At 32.9% G+C, this 21,934-nt stretch overlaps 1 protein-coding gene across 2 annotated transcripts in view; it reads right to left on the bottom strand.

Moving 5' to 3' along the window:
• Window positions 1-21,934, bottom strand: part of ZBTB41 (zinc finger and BTB domain containing 41) — a 52,079-nt gene that overhangs the window by 13,139 nt on the left and 17,006 nt on the right. For both annotated transcript variants that reach the window (XM_007989073.3, XM_037985772.2), the window contains exons 6-10: window positions 18,661-18,790; window positions 13,710-13,805; window positions 11,856-11,962; window positions 10,278-10,383; window positions 5,155-5,243 (exon numbers count right to left, since the gene is read on the bottom strand). In XM_007989073.3, the coding sequence (XP_007987264.3) occupies window positions 5,155-5,243; window positions 10,278-10,383; window positions 11,856-11,962; window positions 13,710-13,805; window positions 18,661-18,790 (528 nt within the window). The remainder of the gene's footprint in view (window positions 1-5,154; window positions 5,244-10,277; window positions 10,384-11,855; window positions 11,963-13,709; window positions 13,806-18,660; window positions 18,791-21,934) is intronic.

Raw genomic sequence — 21,934 nt, 5'->3', positions numbered from 1 at the left:
TTTTGGAATTTTTGTAGAGAAGGGGTTTTGCCATGTTGCCCAGGCTGGTCTTGAACTCCTGGGCTCAAGCAAACCATCCACCTTGACTTCCCAAACTGCTGAGATTACAGGGGCTTGTGAGCCATTGCACCCAGCATGTACAAGATATATTCTATCTTCAGTACACCATGAACAGAATTGAACAAGATAATATATCATTAGCAAGATACTATGTCAAACCAGTCTGGGTTTATTCCAGAGATGAGGTTTAATATTCAAAAATCAATCAGTATAATTTACCACATAAATAAAATAAAAAAATATGATCACCTCAATCCCTTAATCAATATAGAAAAAACAAAAAATTCAACAACTATTCATGACAAAAACTCTAAATAAACTAGGGATAGTAATTTCCTTATCTATCTACAAAAAAACCTATAAATATATCACACTTAATTGTGAATTATTGAAAGCTTTTCCCTTGAAGATGAGAATAAGAAAATAATCTCTACTATCAATGTTTCTACTGGAGATGTGACCAAAGTAATAAGGTTTTACTTCCCAACCCCAAAAGACAGAGAGAGAGAGAGAGAGAGAGAGAGAGAGAGAGAGAGAGAGAGAGAGAGAGAGAGAGAAAGTGTGTTATAAAGACTAAAAAGGGGAAAACGAACCTGTCATTATTCACATATGACCTGTTTGCATGCTTTGAAAATTCAAAAAAAGCTAGAGGCAAACTATAAAATTTAATAAGAAATTTAGCAAGGTCACTGGATAAAAAGTCAATAAACGAATTCAATTCTATTCCTATATACCAGAAACAAATAAAAAATAAAATTAAAAAAAGGTCAAAATTTGATACAAAAATATCAAATGCCTAGGTATAAATGTAATGCAAAATGTGTAAGATAGCTACACTAGAAACCACAAAACGTCTTTGAAAAAATCTAAACAAATTAATGGAGGTGTTCACAGACTGGATGTTATGCTGTTGTAAAGAAAATCAGTTAAGGAAATGTTGACCACAGGTTCAATGAAATTCCAATAATTCACAGCAAGTATTTTTGTGTGTGGAAATTAACAGACTATTTATAAATTTATATAAAAATACAAATGGACAAAAATAATAAACACATTTGAAAATAACAAGTTGGCAAACAAAGCACACATATATGATCACTTAATTTACAACAATGCGCCAATGAAATGTAGTGAGAAAGGATCGTCTTTCCAAAAAATAGTGCTAAAGCAACTGGATAACCATATGTTAAAAAAAGAACTTTCACCTTTACCTAATAACAAACACAAAAACAAATTATAGAAAGTTCATGGATCTAGATATAAAAGTTAAAATAAATCTTCTATAAGGTAACAGCAGAAAATATTAATGACCTTGGGTTGAGCAAAAGCTTCTTAAAGAAGATACAAAAGAACTATAAAGAAAAAAATGATACATGATGTCTTTAAAATTCAAAACCTTTGTTCATCAAAAGACATCATTAAGATTGAAAAGGTAAGTCATAGAGAAGATATCTGTAATATATATATATCCAGAACATAGAAAGAATATCTACAAATCCATTAGAAAAAGACACTCCAATTTTTAAAAATGAGTACAAGATTTAATTTAGTATTCCATAAAAGTAGATACCCAAATGGCCAATGAGCACAACAACAGGTCCTCAACATCAATACTCATCACAGAAGTGCAAGTCGAAGCCACTCTCAGATAGTGTTATGTATCTATCAGATGGATTTAAAAAAAACAAAAAACAAAAACAAAAACAAAACAGTATCAAATGTTGGTGAAAATGTGAAGCAACTGAGATTTTCATACATGGCTGGTGGTGGTGTAAACTGACATAATTACTTTGAAAAACTACTTAGTAGTATCTACTGAAGTAGAACATATGCATACACTATGAGCCAGGAATCCTAGGGCCATGAACATATACAAGAGAAAAGAATGCATATGTGTATGAAAAGACATGGACAAGGATGTTCACAGCAGCTTTATTCATAAGAGAACCAAGCAAATATAAACCAAGTATCCATAAAAGTAGAATAAATAAATTGTAACAGTCATATGAAGATGAAAATGAAAAGAAACAAATTACTGTCATAACGGAATCCACACTTAATATTAAGAATCCAGAAAAAAAGATTACATATTGCATGATTCCATTTACATGAAGTTCAAATAGACAAAATTAATTTTTGGTGCTATTAATATAAATCAAAATAGTCATTATCTTTGCAAGGAGGTTACTGACTGGGAAGAGCCATAGAGAAGCCTTCTGAAATCTTGGTAGTATTTTATATCTTGATCTGAGTAGTGGCTACATTGATGGATTCATTCATAAAAATTAATTGAGCTGTTTGAGATTTGTGCACTTGTGCGCTATACTTCAATTTAAAAAAAGCTTAGAAAGAAAATTCACCTTGAATAAAGAAATCAGTCAACATTAAAATCAAGTCCTAAATTTGTGGTCATCTTTATGCCAATTTAATGAATATGTTTCATCAAGACAACTGTTAAAGAATAGATGTAATCACTACATTCTGAAGATTGAACAAACAAAAATCATGATTAGAAAAAGCTATCTGTAGAAGAAAATCTTATATATATTTTCCAACTAATTTATCTAACCGTGTGGTAAAAATCAAAGAAATTAGAGAAGAGTCATAGGAGAACATAATAAATTTATTTACTCAACAAATATTTATTGAGTGCCAAACTCTTCACAAGCCCTAGGATATGTACTGATTGTACATACTCATCTGAAGCAATTAGGTGTACTGAACTGGCCAAAACTGAAACAAACACATCTTATTGTTTCTCCAGATGATGATATGGAGAAAAGACATACTAACAGAAGAAAAAAAAGATATAGAGGAAGTCTAGTTAAGTAAATTCTAAAAACCAAAAATTTAGCAATATATATAAATAATGAACTAAGAGTATCCTAACTAAGGAAAAAAAATCTGAAGAACAAAATTTTTCTGGTCACCTGCTGAGGGTAAGGATGGTTCAAAATCCTTCACCATTTCCTAGATAAACTATTCCATAAAATTACTATCTAATTTTACTCTATCTCTACATTTGGCAATTTTCCTTCTGATTAATAAACTCAGCAATTCTGCTTCCTTGATAAAGACACCCTAGCTAGTAAACATTAATATCTCATTTTCTAGAATGTAAATTAATGACATTCTGGCTAATCTATTCCCAGTATTTACTGTGAAGAATTACTCACAATACTTACAACTCTCAATGCACAGATAAAATTGAGTTTCTAAACCTATAAATCTCAAAAATGGACTTGGGAACATGGCGACCATTTCTTGCAAAAGCCACTCTGTGAAGTCCTGTCTGGGTAGACTGTTGGTCACTTTAGATTGGGAGTTGGTAAATAAAGTTTTATTGGAACACGGGCATGCTTCATCTGCTTACACAATGTCTGTGGCTGCTTTCACACCACAGCAGCAGAGCTGAAGGATTGTGACAGAGACTATTAGCTTGCAAAGCCTAAAACATTTACTATCTAGCCCTCAACAAGTATTTGCTGACTCTTGCCTTCTAATATTGTTCCCTCTCATTTCATAACAGCCATAGTCTTTGTCTTATTCCATCACAGAGCTCATGTCCTCAAATTTTTTTTTTTTTTTTTTTGAGACGGAGTCTCATTCTGTCGCCCAGGCTGGAGTGCAGTGGCGGGATCTGGACTCACTGTAAGCTCCGCCTCCCGGGTTCACGCCATTCTCCTGCCTCAGCCTCCCGAGTAGCTGGGACTACAGGCGCCCACCACCACGCCCGGCTAATTTTTTTGTAGTTTTAGTAGAGACGGGTTTCACCGTGTTAGCTAGGATGGTCTTGGTCTCGACCTCGTGATCCGCCCATCTCGGCCTCCCAAAGTGCTGGGATTACAGGCGTGAGCCACCGCGCCCGGCCATGTCCTCAATTTTCAAAGGACAGAGAGACTTGTCTTCTAATTCCAATTAACTGTGAAATATCCAGAGATTGATGTTCCACATTGTCACTGGCTACCAACCAATCACTATAAATCAGTGTTTTTAAAAATTTTGATGCAACATAGCCAGCACTAAATTTCTACTCTGGAAAAATTCTTGAAGTTGTACAATTCTTAAATCATCAATGGTTTGAAATTAACTTTCTATAAGTTCACCATCTCTTTCAAGTCATGAGTTCTTTAGGTTAATTATTTACAAAAGATATGGAAGATACCATTAAGTTTGTTTCCTCATTTTACACTTTTATTTATGCTCCCCCAAATTATGCCTTTTTTTTTTCATTTGGAGGGGTGTCTAACTTTGCTTTTAACAGCAGCACTGTATCAGTAGTAAATCCTTTACTGCAACTATTTGCTACTAATATTGCCCAAATTCAGTTATTTACCATTCTAATATTTATGAAATCACTTATTTTTCTCTTCCAGAATAGCAGCTTGACAAAATCCGAATTGAATATAAAACAAAGCAGGCATAAATACATAAATGGGTTTGTTTCTTAAGGAAAACAAGGTTTTAAAAATGTTAATTTATATGTAAAGGCAAACAAGGCTTCAGACAATATATAAGAAAGAATATAACATATTCTGTATTTCAAACTGTAGTAACATTCTCAAGGAGAAAAAATAAAGATTTCAAAAATGACAACTTCTGGAAGGCAGCTGACACAAAGCATTCTACTATAACTACCTATAAATCATGACTGGCTATGTAAAAAGGAAACGACACGATGGTAACTTGGTAAACAAGACAAGGAGGTCATATTTGCATTACTCTTTGAAAAGAGAAGAGAATAAAAGATAACAAGGAACTTAATCTGAAGACTTAAGAAAGCCTTCAGAAAGCGAAATAAAGAAGAACCGTAAGACAATCAGAAAAGGGAAAATTACAATAATTAAATATCCTACGGATGAATTTTTCTCAAGTTTTATAAAATATTTAAAAGTATTGAAGCTTACATAATAGAGAATAGAAGATGAGTATATTGTTCAATCAGGGCATGAACTTCAACATAATAAGTAAAACACTTAATGGGGAAAACCAAAGAAATTTAACCAAGAACAACAAAGTTTAAATGCCTATATTTTACTTCTGATTACACATTTGATATATATATATATATATGAACTACCCATTAAAATTTACCTGAATGCGTTCGAAAATGCATTTCCAGACTTGATTTGCCTTTAAAAATTTTCTTACAAACATCACATTGATGAAATGTTGCTTTATATCTAAGAAAATAAAAAGATTTGAGTTTTTAAATATAATTTTAATAACTATGACAATATTAACAATTATATTAATAACTAACATAATGAAAATAAGTTGCAAATTCATTTACAACTGTATATATTATTCTCACATTAACAAAGTAAAGAACTCCAAAGAAACATGGAAATACTTTTAATGTGTTGAGCTTGCCTCTGGTTCTTCCTCTTCCAGTTACATCCAACAAACGAATCTATAAAAAGAGGTCCGTAGATTTTCAACTGCTTTAAGTCACTGAAATTTTATTATTACTAGCTATCCAGATACACAAAAAGAAAAATTATGAGGATAGAAACAGATCAAGAGTGGCATAAAGGGGAAATGAAGAGCTATCTAGAAAGGACATGGCAGAAATTTTGTGGTGACGAAACTATTCCATATCTTAATTGTGGTGATGATTACATGACTTGCAGAATTATACACTAAAAAGAATGAATTTCACTTTCTGTAAATTACACCTTAACTAAATTTAAAAAATAGATGCCCAGGCTGATTAAAAAGCATCTGCAGCAATTTCAAAACCTGCATTTATCAAAAGGGTAAAATTGCTCTCATCGGTTTGTGTCCTAACAAAAAATTGTAAATTTGAACTTATAAATAAAATAAATTTTATACCTAAATTTAAAAATGAAATTAGCCCTTTATTTTTATTATAAAATGTTAGACAGAAATAAAGCAATAAGTTACCAAAAAAATTAACTTAGTAAGCACCACAGCATAGTGCCTAAGTAGTGTCTGAATTAACAGTTCTCAACTGAAAATTTTATTGTGATAATTTGAGGTATTTATAAAATAATTATTATTTAAGTAGCAGTTATTGAGAAAGCCACATCATCTCACCTTGGAAGCAATTCATATGGAATGAATACATGGCAAAATAATTAAATCAAACCTGGGCCACTTAATCTTCTGTAAAACAGTTTGCTCTTAACATACCCATTGAGTTTTACTGGAAATGTTTAGAACATTGTTACCAATACGAAATAGCAACATACTATGCCTAGGATTTCAAATGTCCCTCATTTTTCAATTTATCCAACCCAACATTTATAAGACAACATGCAAAGGACTCTCCTATAGGAACTTAATTCTACTTGATGAAACAGATGGTTGTTTTTATTTTCGTTAGAGACAGGGTCTTGGTCTGTCACCCAAACTGCAGTGCAGCGGCATCATAATAGCTCACTGCAGCCTTGAACTCCTGGGCTCAAGCTATCCTTCTGCCTCAGCCTCCTGAGTAGCTGAGACTACAGGTACATGCCACCACACCCAGATAATTTATTTTCTTTTATTGTTTTGTAGAGACAGGGTCTCACTTTGTTGCCCAGGCTGGTGTCAAACTCCTGAAACAAACATTTACACAGATAATTTGGATTTTGTGAATTGAGGTTGTCAGTAATAACCCTGGCAAAAGACTCCTAAGCAGTATGCTTGGTCTACCTTATTCCATTCATATCCATGGTAAATATAAACAGAGATACATGGGCACATAGAGAAAGAGGAAGCAGTACTCGACTGGGGGCAGTTTTGCCCCCATAAAACATGTGGCAATGCCTGAAGACATTTTTGTTTTTCACAACTGGGGATAGGAGAATAAGTGCTACTGGCATATAATGGGTAGAAGTCATGAATATTGACAAATATCCTACAACACACAGGAAAAGAATTACTTGGTCCAAAATGTCAACAGTGTTTGGGCTGAGAAACCTTGCTCTATACTATGAACAAAGTGATATTTTCAACACAAATATGCACAAAACACTTTAACTTCCTCACAGTGGACTTAGGATAAATTCTGTAGGGCCTTGCATGGCTAAGACCCTATGAAAATATACCTTGTCATTATCACATGGATGCTAAGCCATATAGATTTTCAAGGAAGGAGAGCATAAACAATTCCAACTGAAGCAGAGATGTCAGTAAAAAAAGAACTTAAAAATGCCTATTGAATTTGGCAGCAAGGAAGTCATACTGATAACTGTTTGAGCAGAATAAGATCAGAGGTCAGATTGCAACATTGACTGGAATGTGAAGAAGTGGTTACTGAAGTAGTCACCATAAAAAAGTTTAGAAGCAAAGATTAGAAAAATAATTGGTTGGAGGGGTGTTAATCCTTAGCACTCTTTGATATGCTCACAACCTTTAATCTTTATCCATAGCCCAAACTTCATTCCTGAGATTTAGACTACTATCCATCAAATTTTATGTTGACAATTTATATTGAGCATCTCAAAGTCAATAAACACCAAACAATTCATCATTTCCCTCTATAAATTAATCATCTCTTCTATTCTCTTATCTCAGTGGCTGGAATCATCCACCCAGGCTTGCAATAGAAATCATCCATGACTGCCCTTATTCCCTTACTCCCCAAAGTCAATCATGAAGTATTGCTAACAAGGGCCTAAATATTTTTCAAATAAATATCACTTTTCATTACTAATGCAACTCCTGAGTTTAGTCCCTCATTATCTTTTTCTCAGATTATAACAGCTGTCTAACCGGTTGATATACTTGCCTCTAGACTTATCCATCACAAATCCAACCTCCATACATCAGTAAAAGCAATATACCTAAAATACAAATCCAGCAGTGTCACTCCTTTGTTTAAAATTTTCATTGGCTTGTTAACATGTAGAATGAAGCACAAGTTCCACAAAATGATACATAGGGCTCCATATTCTAGATCTACCACCATTAGCCAGTCTTTGCAAAAAAGTAGAGTCTACAGATTCTAGTTCCTCAATTATCTAGGCCAGCCAATAGGGCCACAGGCCTGTTAAATAAAAGGTGATGGTAGGTCCCAAAACTCCTTTCACAGGGTCCATAAGATCAACATTTTTTTCAAAATAATAAGACATTATCTGCCTTTTTTACTATGCTGACATTGACACTATGATGCAAACGGAACAGTGGGTAAACTGCTGGTACACTGCTAGTATCTTACTTAGCTCTAAGTAAAGCAGTAGTATTAAAATTTACTAATAATTGTATTCTTTACTACCATATACTCACAGAAAGAAAAAAATGTAATGAAAGAGTAAGATTACTGATTTTATTATATTTTGCCCTTTCAGGCCTTGGCCTTTTAAATATTCTCTGATAAAATGAGAAGTACACATGAAGCACTTCTACTACATACCAAAACATGATAGTTGTCTCAAGGAAAAGCACCTCTCAAAAATGAAATGAAGTGAGCTGGTCACTTCAAGACAAACAACCAACAATGTTTGCTATCAATGATAAAATCTGAGCTTTCAAGCTAATATAAGAACTTTGGAATACTTGTATTTACCACTGTGATCTTGACAGCTTTCCAGTACTGCTTTCTGAGAGACTGGAGGCAATATTAACAAATGTGATCCATTAATAGTATGCTGTGAAATGTGCTAACATTTGGAAAATCTGCATAACTCAGTGAGCCCATATTTTCTCAATAACAAACACATGATCTTACAAAATTATGCATGGTAAAAAAAAAATCCATTCAATGTACAAGAGACCAAGAGATAGAATGTAATAGAGTGTGAAAACCTCATTAATCCTGTTTCACATTCCACCTTACAACTTTAGGAAACTACCTTTAGGAAACTACCACTTGTTTAGCTTTAGTGTAGTAATAAAGAGGAATATCTATAATTACCTGAGAAGACTATTAACAATATTCCTCTTTTTTTGAACTACATATCTATCTAAGGCTAGGTTTTCTTCATTGCTTCAACCAAAATAATATATCACAACAGCTATGACAATGCTGCAGTCTTCTATTAAGCCATGAGAGATTTATAAAAATGTAAAATAATGTTGCTCTTTTAATATTTTGTTTTGTAGTTATTTCTTAAAAAATTGCTATTTATGTTAGCATATGATAGCAAATGAATTAATATTTGAAAATGTCTTATTTCTAATGATTCAAATTATTTAAATAAGTTATATTTTTATATTATCTTACATTATAATTTATATTAAGATATATTAATATACTAAAATATATTCATATTATATTATTATATAATTTATATATCTAAAAGCTCCTGTGCCAAATAATTTGTAAGGTTATAAAGAAATCATGAAGAAAAAAAAGTTACAGGACCTTTGGAGTAAGTGAGCCTGTTGTTTTAAATCTATTCGCACAATGAATTGAAGTTACTATTTCCTTTTTTAAACAGCATATATTTATATCCCAGCAAATACTATCATTCCTTACATATACAAAATACAAGAGTTCAATGAATACATTGATTCAATGAGTGAATCATCGAACAAAATTAATGAAATAAATAAACCAACACATGAAAATGTAAAAAATGATTTTTTTACATTTTGTACATTTTGTTACATTGTACAAATCAACACTTTCTACTACTCTTTAAATTGGTCTTTGATTTACTACATTTATATATACTATGTACATTTTGCTAATCATGCTCAGGACTATTAAGTTAAGTCTCTTGGCACTTTAGAACATGTCTGTTATTTATCATTTGCCAAAATGCCTAATCCAAAAACATGAATTACTTGAACATTTTACACTTAGCAACTAACCTCAGTTAAACTTGGATATCTAAATTATATTAAAAAGCTGATGTTCAAGATAGCACATACCACCTTTAAATAAAATAATATTTTAAATGCTTAGTATGATTAGAAACAAGTTTAAATTCTGACTGCAAACATTTCCTAACAATTGCTGTCTTATTAAGTATAATATATAGTCAGTACATTTAGCTCTCAAAGAGCCTCAGCAACCAAATGCTAAGATTTTTTATTAATTATTGTTAACTTGCATGTCACCTTCCTGGCCTTTGAATTAACTGAAAACAAGGAGGAAAAAATATGCTTGCTGAATTCTTTTAGGTCCATAGAAATGCTACAGAATGTAGAGAAAGACAACTGGTTAACCTAACTTCAATTAAACAAACTAAATTTAAAAAGTTACAACTTTCCTCAGAGACTTAGGCAATGTAAATTACGAAACATTTTGCTTTTTCACTTACTTTTGCCACACTTTCTCTCCAAGGTGTACACTTTTGTAATGAACAGTGAGATGATCCCTACGACCAAAACATTTTCCACATTCTTCACACTGATGAGCTTTTTCACCTTAAAATAAAGACCCAAATATTTTGATTATAATATACCTTTCAGGTTTTTATCCCCAGAAACAAACTATCAAACAGTAAGATCACATGATGTCAAATATAACAGGAAAGTAAAGCCACATTTTATTCTGCACTATTTGCTCTACATTCCTTACTCAAGTAACTTTCTTCAAAAAATTTATACTAAATTTCATGGATGTGAATCTTTTCCCGGCTTGGAAAAGGAATCAATAGCCTTTTGCTGTACACTTCAAATCATACCTTTCAACGTAACAGAGCAAGATAAATGAAACTACTTCAAAACTTAGGCATTTTAAATCTCTCTCTCTCTCTCTCTCTCTCTCTCTCAACACCTCAAATTGATACACATTAAAATGAGGCTGTCTTACTGTTTATAAAAAGGACCCAAACATTTTCAGATCTTTGTACTTTTAAAAGATTTTTCATCTGTGAGGATTTCTTATGTTTGCAATGAGCCAAAATATAAATATAATGAAAAATTCTACGTAAGTCCAATTTCTTATCTCTATTCTTACATTTACTTACAAAGGCTTGGTTTAAAAAAAACAATCACTGTCTCAGTACCAGTGTACAATTAAAGCATGTGGCCTCTGAGTTAGAAATTAAGAATTCTCCTCCTAAAAATAAAAAGGCATAATTCCAATGGAAAAAGTCATCTGATTTTTAGTATATCTTAGAAGTGGTGATAACAACTGCAACCTACCTCACTGAGATCATTTCAGAAAATAATTACTATCTGTTGCATACTTTATATTCAAAAATTATGTTTAAAATAATAATAATAATCACCTGTTCTACCGTGCTCATAGAGATGGCTCTTTCCCATTATTGTGCTCACAGAGTTGGCTCTCTTAGCACTTCCTGAACATCAATCTGAGAGGAAAATACGAAAGAAATCCCCAGAATATAAAAATTATACAGTATAAAGATCTGAAATTGGTCAGGATTATTAAGGTACTCTTCTCCAAAGACAGAGTTTCAAAATTCACTATAACATATACTTTTAACAGCCAATTTTAATCATTTCCCTTTTAACATGTAAGTTTCACCAACTTCTCAAATCCAATCAAACTCAGAAATATTATCACGGCTTCTCCCTTTAGGGAAGTGTCAATAGCAATTATTAGATATATCCATGTAATATGCAAAATGCAAATTTTGAGAGTTTATTTAAAATTAAACTTTAAACTACACTTTACAGTCACAAAGGGTGACCAAATAATTAAAATTACAGTGACTATGTCATAAAATTATGTCCCTTTTGGATGTTTTTAAAAAATGTTTTTAGAACCAGAATTACAAAGAAGTGACGAGCATAAACCAAATTATTAAACTTACAGCCAACATAAACATAACATCATATGATGTTCTTTTCAGGTATTTAAAAAGTATTATGTTCTTTTCAGGTATTTAAAAAGGATTTTGGAACTAGCATTACAAAACACGGTATACCTGAATGTATTTTTTTGTGCTTTGTAAGGTGATCATGACGGATAAATGTTTTTCCACATTCATCGCACTCGTATCTTTTATCATCATGATGTACTCGTAAGTGAAGTCTGTAAAGAAAAAAAAATTGAACACCATTAAAACTGGTGACACAGAAGGGAAAAGCTCAATAATGAATAAATGATGAATAAACAATGAAAACTGGGCTGTCTACTCAACTACTCATACATTATTGGCTTTATTTCTATGACCTTCAGAGTCCTTTTCAGTCTTTTACCACCTGACCCCAGGTCCCTACTCATCTCTTTGAAGAAAGCATTTCAACATTTGTATATGCTCAAACCACTTCTCAACATTATTCTTTCCCATCATATTAGATCCTAAATCTGGTTCACTGAATCTATCAAATGTCTAAGGTTATTATTTAGCTGACTGACCAAGACTCAAAAATATCAAAAGTGGAGTAATCAGAAAGGAATTAGAATCAGACAAATGAAGTAAGTGTACAAGTGACTAAGCATATCATGATAGCAAACGATACAGTAAATGATATGGTTTGGCTCTGTGTTCCCACCCAAATCTCATCTCAAATTGTAATCCCCATATATTGAAGGAGGGACCTGGTGGCAGGCAACTGGATCATGGGGGCAGTTTCCCCATGCTGTTCTTGTGACAGTCAGTGAGTTCTCACAAGGTCTGATGCTTTAAAAGTGTTAGTAGTTGCCCCCACTCTCTCTTTCTCCTGCTTCGCCTAGGTAAGACGTGCCTTGCTTGCCCTTCATATTCCTCCATGATTGTAGGTTTCCTGAGGCCTCCCCAGCCATGCAGAACTGTGAGTCAATTAAACCTTTTTTCTTTATAAGTTACCCAGTCTCAGGTATGTCTTTATAGCAGTGTGAAAACAGAGTAATACAGCAAATAATGGAGAATTTACCCTATTCTAGATAATTGTTATCAACCACAAACTGATATTTAATCATTTTCTATCTTTTATAAGAACTCCACTTTATGAAAATTACATTTTACTGCTTTTCTTCACACCAATAGAACAAAATGGGGCCCATTTTATAGTCACCCAAAGACAGTATAAAAGGCTTAGATTATTAAGATTAGTTTAACTTGAATTAATTTTATCTCTGGAGCCTCCATCTCTCTACATATTCTAATGAAAGGAATAGCTTTCCTTTGCAAATTGCCAAAATAAGTGTTGATTTTACCAAGACCAACTGACTAGACTACCTCTAAAGGAGAAGTATTCAATTTAAACTTAAAACAAGATGAACAATAAATGAAAGTGTATACATTAAAGCCTTATATATAAGAACAATTTAATAAAAATTAAAATTGTACACACATTTCAGAATTAGTTACATTATTATTTATTTAGAAAAAACTTTTCATAAACTGCAAATATGATCAAGGATTCAACCATAAAAATAACTAAATAAGTTATAATCATTATTAATGCACAAAAGACTTTTGAAAATTGAGAATAGGGAGTTTTTTATTTTGCCTTACTTTTATATTAAAATATTCTTTGATAGTAAAGAGTGGAGAAATGCACTAAGTTTAACTGAATTTTCATTCAGAGAAAAGTAATGAAATAAATATTTAAATAATGCCTTAGTAAAGCCTTCTGCAAACTTGGTGTGAGAAAATATTTAATAATATTTTATACCACAGAATAAAGATAATAAAATGTTTAGTAAAAAAAAAAATCCAAACAGTAAAGTTTCTGCACAACTTTGCATATCATAAGGACTAAGAAATGTTTCAATTCAACAAAGTAATAAGAAAATAAAACTAAAATAGAGATAGAATTCCATCTTAATAAAGGGAAAAAATGGTTTTACTTACCTATATGAACTTCCATGACGAAAACTTTGCCCACAAATACTACAAAGGTGAGGCTTTTCTCCACTATGGATTCTCAAATGTTCTTTCAAAGTAGTTCTGCATTAAAATATGTATATTCAAAGATTTTTTAAATGCCAATGTATATAGTAAATAGATTTGTGGAAAACTTACTAGAAAGGTATTCAAGCTAACTGATATTATGACAATTCTCTCCTCTTTCTCCTACAATAATTTCGTCCTTTACTATTCTCACTAGTATATAAACATGCTCATTATAGCTCTCTCTCCTTAAAAACAAAAAATACTTCAGCCTCATTTGCCATTGGTTTGCTCAGAGATTTAATTATACAAGTAAAGCAGACTTTCAAGAAGTATAATTTTAAAATGCTCATTATGACACTGAATTAAATTGATCTGAATTTTGATAGAGAGGGCTTAATAATATTGAAGTAATCCAGTTTATCAGTACTATTTCTTCCAAATATGTGCTTAGTATTTGTTGAAAAAATGTTGTAAAGCAAATAAAATGTTGTAGGTATTTCTAACTTCCAGGTGCTGATGTGAAAAAGGAACCTATATACAGAATATAATTATTGCTGTTCCTAAGTCTTCAAGCCCCACTGGCCCTGGATGGGCTACTATGAAACCATTACTCCTCAAAGTACATCACTAGCAATTCCTACAGTTCTAACCTTCAGAGCTTCCCCACATATCTAAAGTGCTGAGTAATAATGGACAAAGTTATTTTAAGGAGAAATAAAGCAAAAGGGAAATATGACTGACCTCTGCAGGCTTTTAGCTATCACTACTATAGTCATGTACTGCATAATGACATTTCAATCAATGACAGACCACATAAACAATGTTGTCACATAAGATTACAATGGAGCTATACAATTCCTATAACCTAGTGGCATCATAGCACAATACGTTACTCACATGTTTGTGGTGATGCTGTTGTAGACAAACCTACTACATTGCCAATTATATGTAAGTATAGCACATACAATTGTGTCCAGTACATAATTCTTGATAATGATAAGCGACTATGTTACTGGTATGTATTTACTATACTTTTTATCATTATTTAGAGTGTACTACTTCTACTTATTAAAAAAAAGAAAGCTAACTGTAAAACAGCCTCAGGCAAGTCCTTCGAGAGGTATTCTCTAAGAAGGCATTGTTACCATAGGACATGACAGCTCTATGCATGTACTGCTCCTGAAGACCTTCCAGTGGGACAAGATGTGCAGGTGGAAGACAGTGATACTGACAATCCTGACCTGGTGTAGGCCTAGGCTAATGTTTGTGTTTGTGTCTTTTGTTTTTAACCAAAAAAAGTTTAAAAAGTAAAACAAAAAAAAATTTTAAAAATACAGAAAAGCTTATATAAAATAAAATATCTTTACGCAGCTGTACAATTGTGTTTTAAGCTAAGTGTTACTATAAATAAGAAAGTTGAAAAAATCAAAAGTTTATAAAATGAAAATGTTACAGTAAGCTGCTGTTAATTTGAGGGAAAAAAATTTTAATACATTTAGTGAAACCTAAATGTACAGTGTTTATAAAGTCTACATTAGTGTACAGTAATGCCTGAGGCCTTCACATTCAGTCACCACTCACTCACTGACTCCCCTAGAGAAACTTCTGGTCCTGCAAGCTCCACTCATGATTGGTAACCTACACAAATACATATATTCTTTTTTATATTTTATACCATTTTTACAGTACTTTTTCTATGCTTAAGTATGTTTAAATATATCAATACTTACCACTGTGCTACAATTGTCTACAATATTCAGTACAGTAACATGCTATACAGGTTTGTAGCCTGGGAGCAATAGGCTGGCTAAACCACATAGCCTACATGTGTAGTAGGCTATACCATCTATGTTTGTATAAGTACACTCTATATTTGTGTGATGACAAAACTGCTTAACAATGCTTTTCTCCGAACATAGCCCTAACATTAAGCAGCGCATGACTGTACTTGGTTTTTATTTCAATCTCATACCTAGTAAGTTTAAAGGATGAATCTGAAACAAAAGTAGAGTTTTGCCAGTAGATGGTGCTCTTCTACAAGGCCCACCAATACGACAGTCTGTAGCTATACCCAGCTTTGTGGAAGATATCCCTAAAGATATTCCCAGATCCCTACCTATTAAATAGTTGTAGTAAAAGATAGAAAAGTTATCTTTGGGATTCTTGTTTTGCCTTGTTTGCTTTTTCTTTTTACAGAAAGGTCTTTAAGGGGAAAAATGAATGTATAATATATATAATAAACTTTATAATTTATCAATGCGTAAATGTTTTCATATAGTACACTGATTTTCCTATTTGACCACAGTATCTGCTATTTTAAGAACATAGCATTTCTCATTTTTTAATTATAAAACTCTTATATACTGCAGAGTGTAAAAAATTTATAAGTACTGTTTAAAGAATAGTAAACACTTATCTGCAAAATAAGAACATTATTAGTACCTTAGAATGTCTACCCCTACTCCTCCCTGATCTCATCCTCCTTACCACCCCCCTCAGAAATAATACATATATAAAGAATAAAAAACTAAACAAGATATAATATGCTTTTGAAAACCTGAGTAACAAGCACAAACCTAACAATATTGCCACTATTAGATAAAGGGCCCAGAAGACAGTATGAACAGGATCTCCGGATCACAGTCTAGCTCCTTCTGGCATGTCAGTAATTAAAGTGATGAAAAGTACTGGAAAACAAAGGTTTCACCATACTTGAAGTATCTGGCAGAGCTAGAATAGGCCAGCTACTGAAAGTCCGGCAGAAATAGAGTCAAAATAAGTAGGCTGCTCTATATATTTTCCTTCTAAGCTTACCATGACCTACCTCTAATTCTCATGGAGAGCTCAAAAAAAGACATTTCTATGAAATGAGTATCCTCAGTTAAATCAAGGAAAAGGGCATAAAGTATAAGAGTAGGAACCTCATTAGCACACAGAGGTACTAGACAGAGACACAGTACAGGTAAGAAATCAGACCTTTCTAGCATTCTGTTCCCTAGTTAAAAGAAGAAACATGCTAGCAGGGACAGTGGCAATAATCCCCATCATATCTTGGGTCATACTACTAACAGTATGGTCCACCCATTACATATGCTGTACACCTGACATACTGGGATCTTCTTTCACCATCCTCCTGTGTTCTGTCTTTGTTTCTCTCCCATGTTATAGCTATTTCCCTTGTCTTCCTCTTTATGAGTTTATTCCCTCATTTTGGTGGAGCACACCCAAATGGTGGAGCACACCCAGTAGCTTTATGAGAAAGAGTACATTAAAAGCTTATTTTTTGGCACCATGAAAATATCTTTATTCTGTCTTGAGATTTTATTGGTTAGTTGAGAACAGAGCTCTAACTTCTATTTTCTTCTATTTTCATTCAGAATTTTACAGGCACTACTTTATGGTCCTACTTCTAGTGTTGATGTTGTTAAAAGTCCAAGTAGTTCTAATCAATGTATGTGACTTTTCTCCCTCTCTAGAAGCACAGAAAACCTTCCCTTTGTTCCCCATGTCTGAAATATCATAGTGATGTACCTTGGTACAGGTCTATTTTCATCTAAGCATATGATATGTCATTTCTATCTGGCAAACTCATACCTTTCAGTTCTGGAAATCATCTTGAATTATTTCAGTGGTGATTTTTCCCCCTCTATTTTCTCTGTTATTTCTTTCTAAAACTCCTATTATTCAGATGCTAGACTTGCCTGATCCTCTAATGTTCTAGGCCTTATTTTATATTGCTGGCTTTTGCTCTACTTTTTGTCCTTTAACCCTCTCGTTGAGTCTATACTTTGGCCATCATGTTTTGAATTTCTCAGAGCTCTAAATTATTCCTTGAGTGATCCTTTTATATATCATGCTTTTCTCATTTAATGGATTCTGTATCTTCAACTGAGGCAAAAAAGTAATTGTTTACTTCTTCTGAAATTTTCTTCTTCCTTAATAATCTGTTTCCTTAAACTTTTTTTTTTTCTGTTTCTCTGTGTTGGAAACTATTTTCTATGTTAAAGGTTTTCCTCTTATGTATCATGATCCTTGACTGTCCGCTCTTGATTAAGTATGATAGGCTAAAAAGTTGATGAGAAGGGCAAAGGACATAGATGGTCTTGATAACTCAGCCTTCACTGTAGGTGATCTGGATGTACCACTTGTTAGGGAATACATTTGCCCTTAGGTGCTCAGATTTTCAGGAAACAGACTTCGGATCTGCTGCCTGGAGAATAAAATCTAAAAGCCAAGATATTTGCAGAGATAAGGCCTGAGGATCACTGCTTTCAGCATGCAGAACATACCTCATCATGTAGCTATGTGGCATACTTTGGTCTAGCAATACTCTTGGGAGAGGGACAGGTGTCTACTAGCAATGGCATGAGTAGATGGTGGAAGATAATCCAATGATATTAGTTCTAAAACTTCTAAAGTTTTTAATCTAGTGCTCCTTGTTCTGCCTCTCCTTCAACCCAGTTCCGAGGTACCTAATACTGCCACAGATTCTGTGATGTAAACTATGTTCTCACATTTCTGCATTTCCACTTTGGGGTTTGTCTTAGATCTGCTAAGTCAATTGCCACTGATCCATCTGTTTTATAGCTTCCAAATCTGTGTCATTCTTGTTACATTTCTGTTGTCCCTATCTTTGTAGCTTATTCTTTTTAAAAAACAAACAAAAACCCTTAATCTAGTTTTAGTGGGGTTTCAGAAAGACATAAAATATGTACATTAAATCATCCATCTAAAACCTGCAAATCTTGACTCCATATCATCTTCCATAACATTTGTGTAATTCCTTTTTTCCTTATATTTCAAACTAAAGCACAATTCATGCATGTTGTGTCTTACGTTACCCTAATGCTTATAAATCATATTCATTGATAGTACTAGGATGTTTCTGGGTGTGCAGATAATTCTTCACCTTTCTCGTACTGATTTTCCACAGATAAAGCAAGTCCATTTTCTCTTTCCACCATGAGTACATTCTATATGACGTTTCAAATTTCCAGTGTCATTAAACTGGCGACCACATATATCACATGGAAAAGGACCTAAAAAGGAAAAAAGAGTGTGCATTTAAAGTTTAAAGAGGAGATACTAAGTTAAATTTAATAGGTATGCTGTAAGTTCATGCCTATACTGTTGGCACATATGTCATAATACACTGCAATTTCTCTTCTAGGTTGTTTATTCCTAGAATAACATTTCCATAACCCTATAACCAAGTATAGGGCTCAGCATCTAACAGACAGAATAAATGTTGAACAAACTAATGAGTTAACAAATTGAAATGGCCAATTCCTTGTTTGAAATCAGACTGGAACAAAGTAGAAATGGCTGTATACTAAAGTTTTTGGGAAAGTGGGTAATAAAAAACTTTGGAAGAACAAATGGAGGACTTAAGAGAGTTCATAGTTTGGAAATATTTCTATTTGGTGGTACAAAATTAAGCCCAGGCCTCTCATAGTAATACTGACATTAGTTGGATTTGGAATTTCACTATGATTTTACCAAATAAACAACTGGAGACAAGACAGGGTTCTACTGACTGACAAAATCTAAGAAAGACAAAGAATGCGTAAAAAAGAAGTTTAGTAAATACAGAAGCTATATATTTGCAAGAAGACGTCTCAGTATATGGAAGGACAAACTGAAGAAAGAATTCTAATGAATTAATCATAATAGCACAATAGAAAGAAAACAGAATTAAGACACTGAAATTCAGAAACATAACTATAAGCAAAATTGCTTGGTAGCCACAGTAGCTCTGGGTAAATTTCCATGTGTTTTACACATTAGTATCTTTAACGTATTCTCATTTAAAATCTCTAACATTTCATTTTTCATAGCTCTAAACATTTTACTAATTTAATAACTCATTCAACAAGTATTTATTGATTCTTAATTCACATCAAGCACTGTGTTAAGTATTATGAAAAATCTCTCCACTTCTTCGGAACCAAAAAAAGGCTCTAGGACATTGAGAAAAGGAAAGTCAGTATTTACATAGCTGAAAAATAAAGGTGAAGTAAACACAAGTGCCAAAATAAGGTTATTATGCAAAATATGTGGTTAGTCAAAGAATGAAATATCTACTAGTAAAACTTTTAATAAAATATGACTATATGTATAGCTGGAGGTTTCAGCTGGGCAAAGGAAGAAATGAAGCATGCTCTTCAATGTTCAGTTACTTATGAGGATTCTTCAAAGAAAACAACAACTACATTTTTTCCCTATACTGGATATCCAGTTTTGCATGCGGCTAAACCTATTTAAACAACCTCCCGGGCTCAAGCAATCCTTCCACTTCAGCCTCTCCTCTTTTATTTATTTATTTATTTATTTTTATAGACAACATCTCACTAGGTTGCCCAGGCTGGTCTCGAACTCCTAGGCTCAAGTGATCCTCCCACCTCTGTCTCCCAAAGTACTGGGATTATAGACGTGAGTCACCAAGCCTGGCCAAGATCTAACTTTTAAAAGCCAAACTACAACTTTTACACATATATATTCATATATATTAAAAATTCTTCTCCTTTAACTGTTCAGATTGCATTACTTACATATCTTTCCCCCTGATTTAACAGATATATTCCTAATGTAGACAGTATGAGTACTGTTTTGAATAACCTAAAGCAGATGTTATCAAAATGTGATATCTAGATCATTTGCACCAGCACTACCTGGGAACTTGTACAAAATGCAAATTGTACAAGTTCCAAATGTAAATACAAATTTGGGGCCATACTCTAGAACTATCTCAATCAAATACTCTGGGAAATTCATTTTAACAAGGTCTCCAAGTGCTTGTGATATACACCAAATTGCATGATGCACTTATCTAAAGTATACAGTGATACAAGGGAACAGAAGCATAGAGATGGAATGCAAAAGAAGCTCTCTCTCTATATATATAATATTGCTTTGTGTATTTTATATTTGCATGTATACATACATATGTAAACATATGTACACACACACAAACACAGAAAATACTCATAAGAACACTCTATTCGGTTTATTTTCTGAAATAATAGTGGCCCAAAATGCAAAGCTACTATGTCACAAGCCATATTTCTCAAAGGTCTTGGAAAGGCTGAAAATTATAATACTAGAAATGACAACATATTCAGAGAAAGAGAATGAAAATTATGCCTGGCTCTACATTTGGCACTTATACAGTAACTCATTTAATCCCACAACAGTATCTAAGAAGTATGTATTAACTTCATTTTAACAAAAGAGGAAGTTGGAAGTCTGAGAGGCTGTTCCAGATCACATAGTAAGTGGCTAAGTCAGACTCAGAAAACAAGCCTGGCTAGAAAGTCGTCTACTTCCACTTCCACATCATGCCACACTTACTAAACTTTTTCTTCTAGTAAATGTCAACTTAACCCAGTAAATGTCAACTCTTACTAAAAATCATACAAATTACCTAATCAGTTGTAAAATATTCGTGTGTATACAGTACTAAAATGTAATGATTTATTTACTGGTTAGATTACCTATTGCACTATAATTTAATTTGGCAGAAATAGTATCCCCAGGTCCTAACACTGAGCTGATCATACAGTTAGCAGTTGTTCCATAAATATTTACTATTTTGAACGCTGAATATACTTTCCTTGTGTATTTTCTGCCATAAATATTAGATAGTAGGTTAGCTAAGCCTTTCTGCCTAACATTTCTGGAACACCTCTCTCATTATTGGTATGCTGCAGGATGATAGAAGAATCTCTTAACAAGTCATAAAAATCTTTTAGTTCAACCACTTCTAAAGAATGCCTTCTTCAACAACTCTAACAGCTAGTAAGGTAAGTTCAGCATATGCTTGTATACTTGTATAATTTCACTGATGGGAAAGTAACTATTGTGTAAGACAAATTAGTTTGTAAGTTCCAACACTTAAAAAATTATTATATTTCCCTCTGATGTTTCTACACGGTGGGACCAAAAAGATTACCTAAAAATTTTCATATCAAAAAGAAAGAAGTGCACCAATTCTCCAATACAAACTACTTTTTTTGGAACTAAACTAAAGAAATTTCTCCCATGAAACAGAATCAAGAACATGTTAACTACAGTTTGGTAACTATAAAAACTCTTTCTACATGATAGCTTCTTAGAAATGCTGAAACTGGATACTGTGAAAGAAAACAACTTAGTAAAGGCAATTTGGAGAGATTAAGCTTCAG

This window comes from Chlorocebus sabaeus, chromosome 25 (genome assembly GCF_047675955.1).
Source record: "Chlorocebus sabaeus isolate Y175 chromosome 25, mChlSab1.0.hap1, whole genome shotgun sequence".
In the NCBI taxonomy this organism is placed as follows: Eukaryota; Metazoa; Chordata; class Mammalia; order Primates; family Cercopithecidae; genus Chlorocebus; species Chlorocebus sabaeus.
This window is presented reverse-complemented; position numbering and strand designations above follow the sequence as displayed.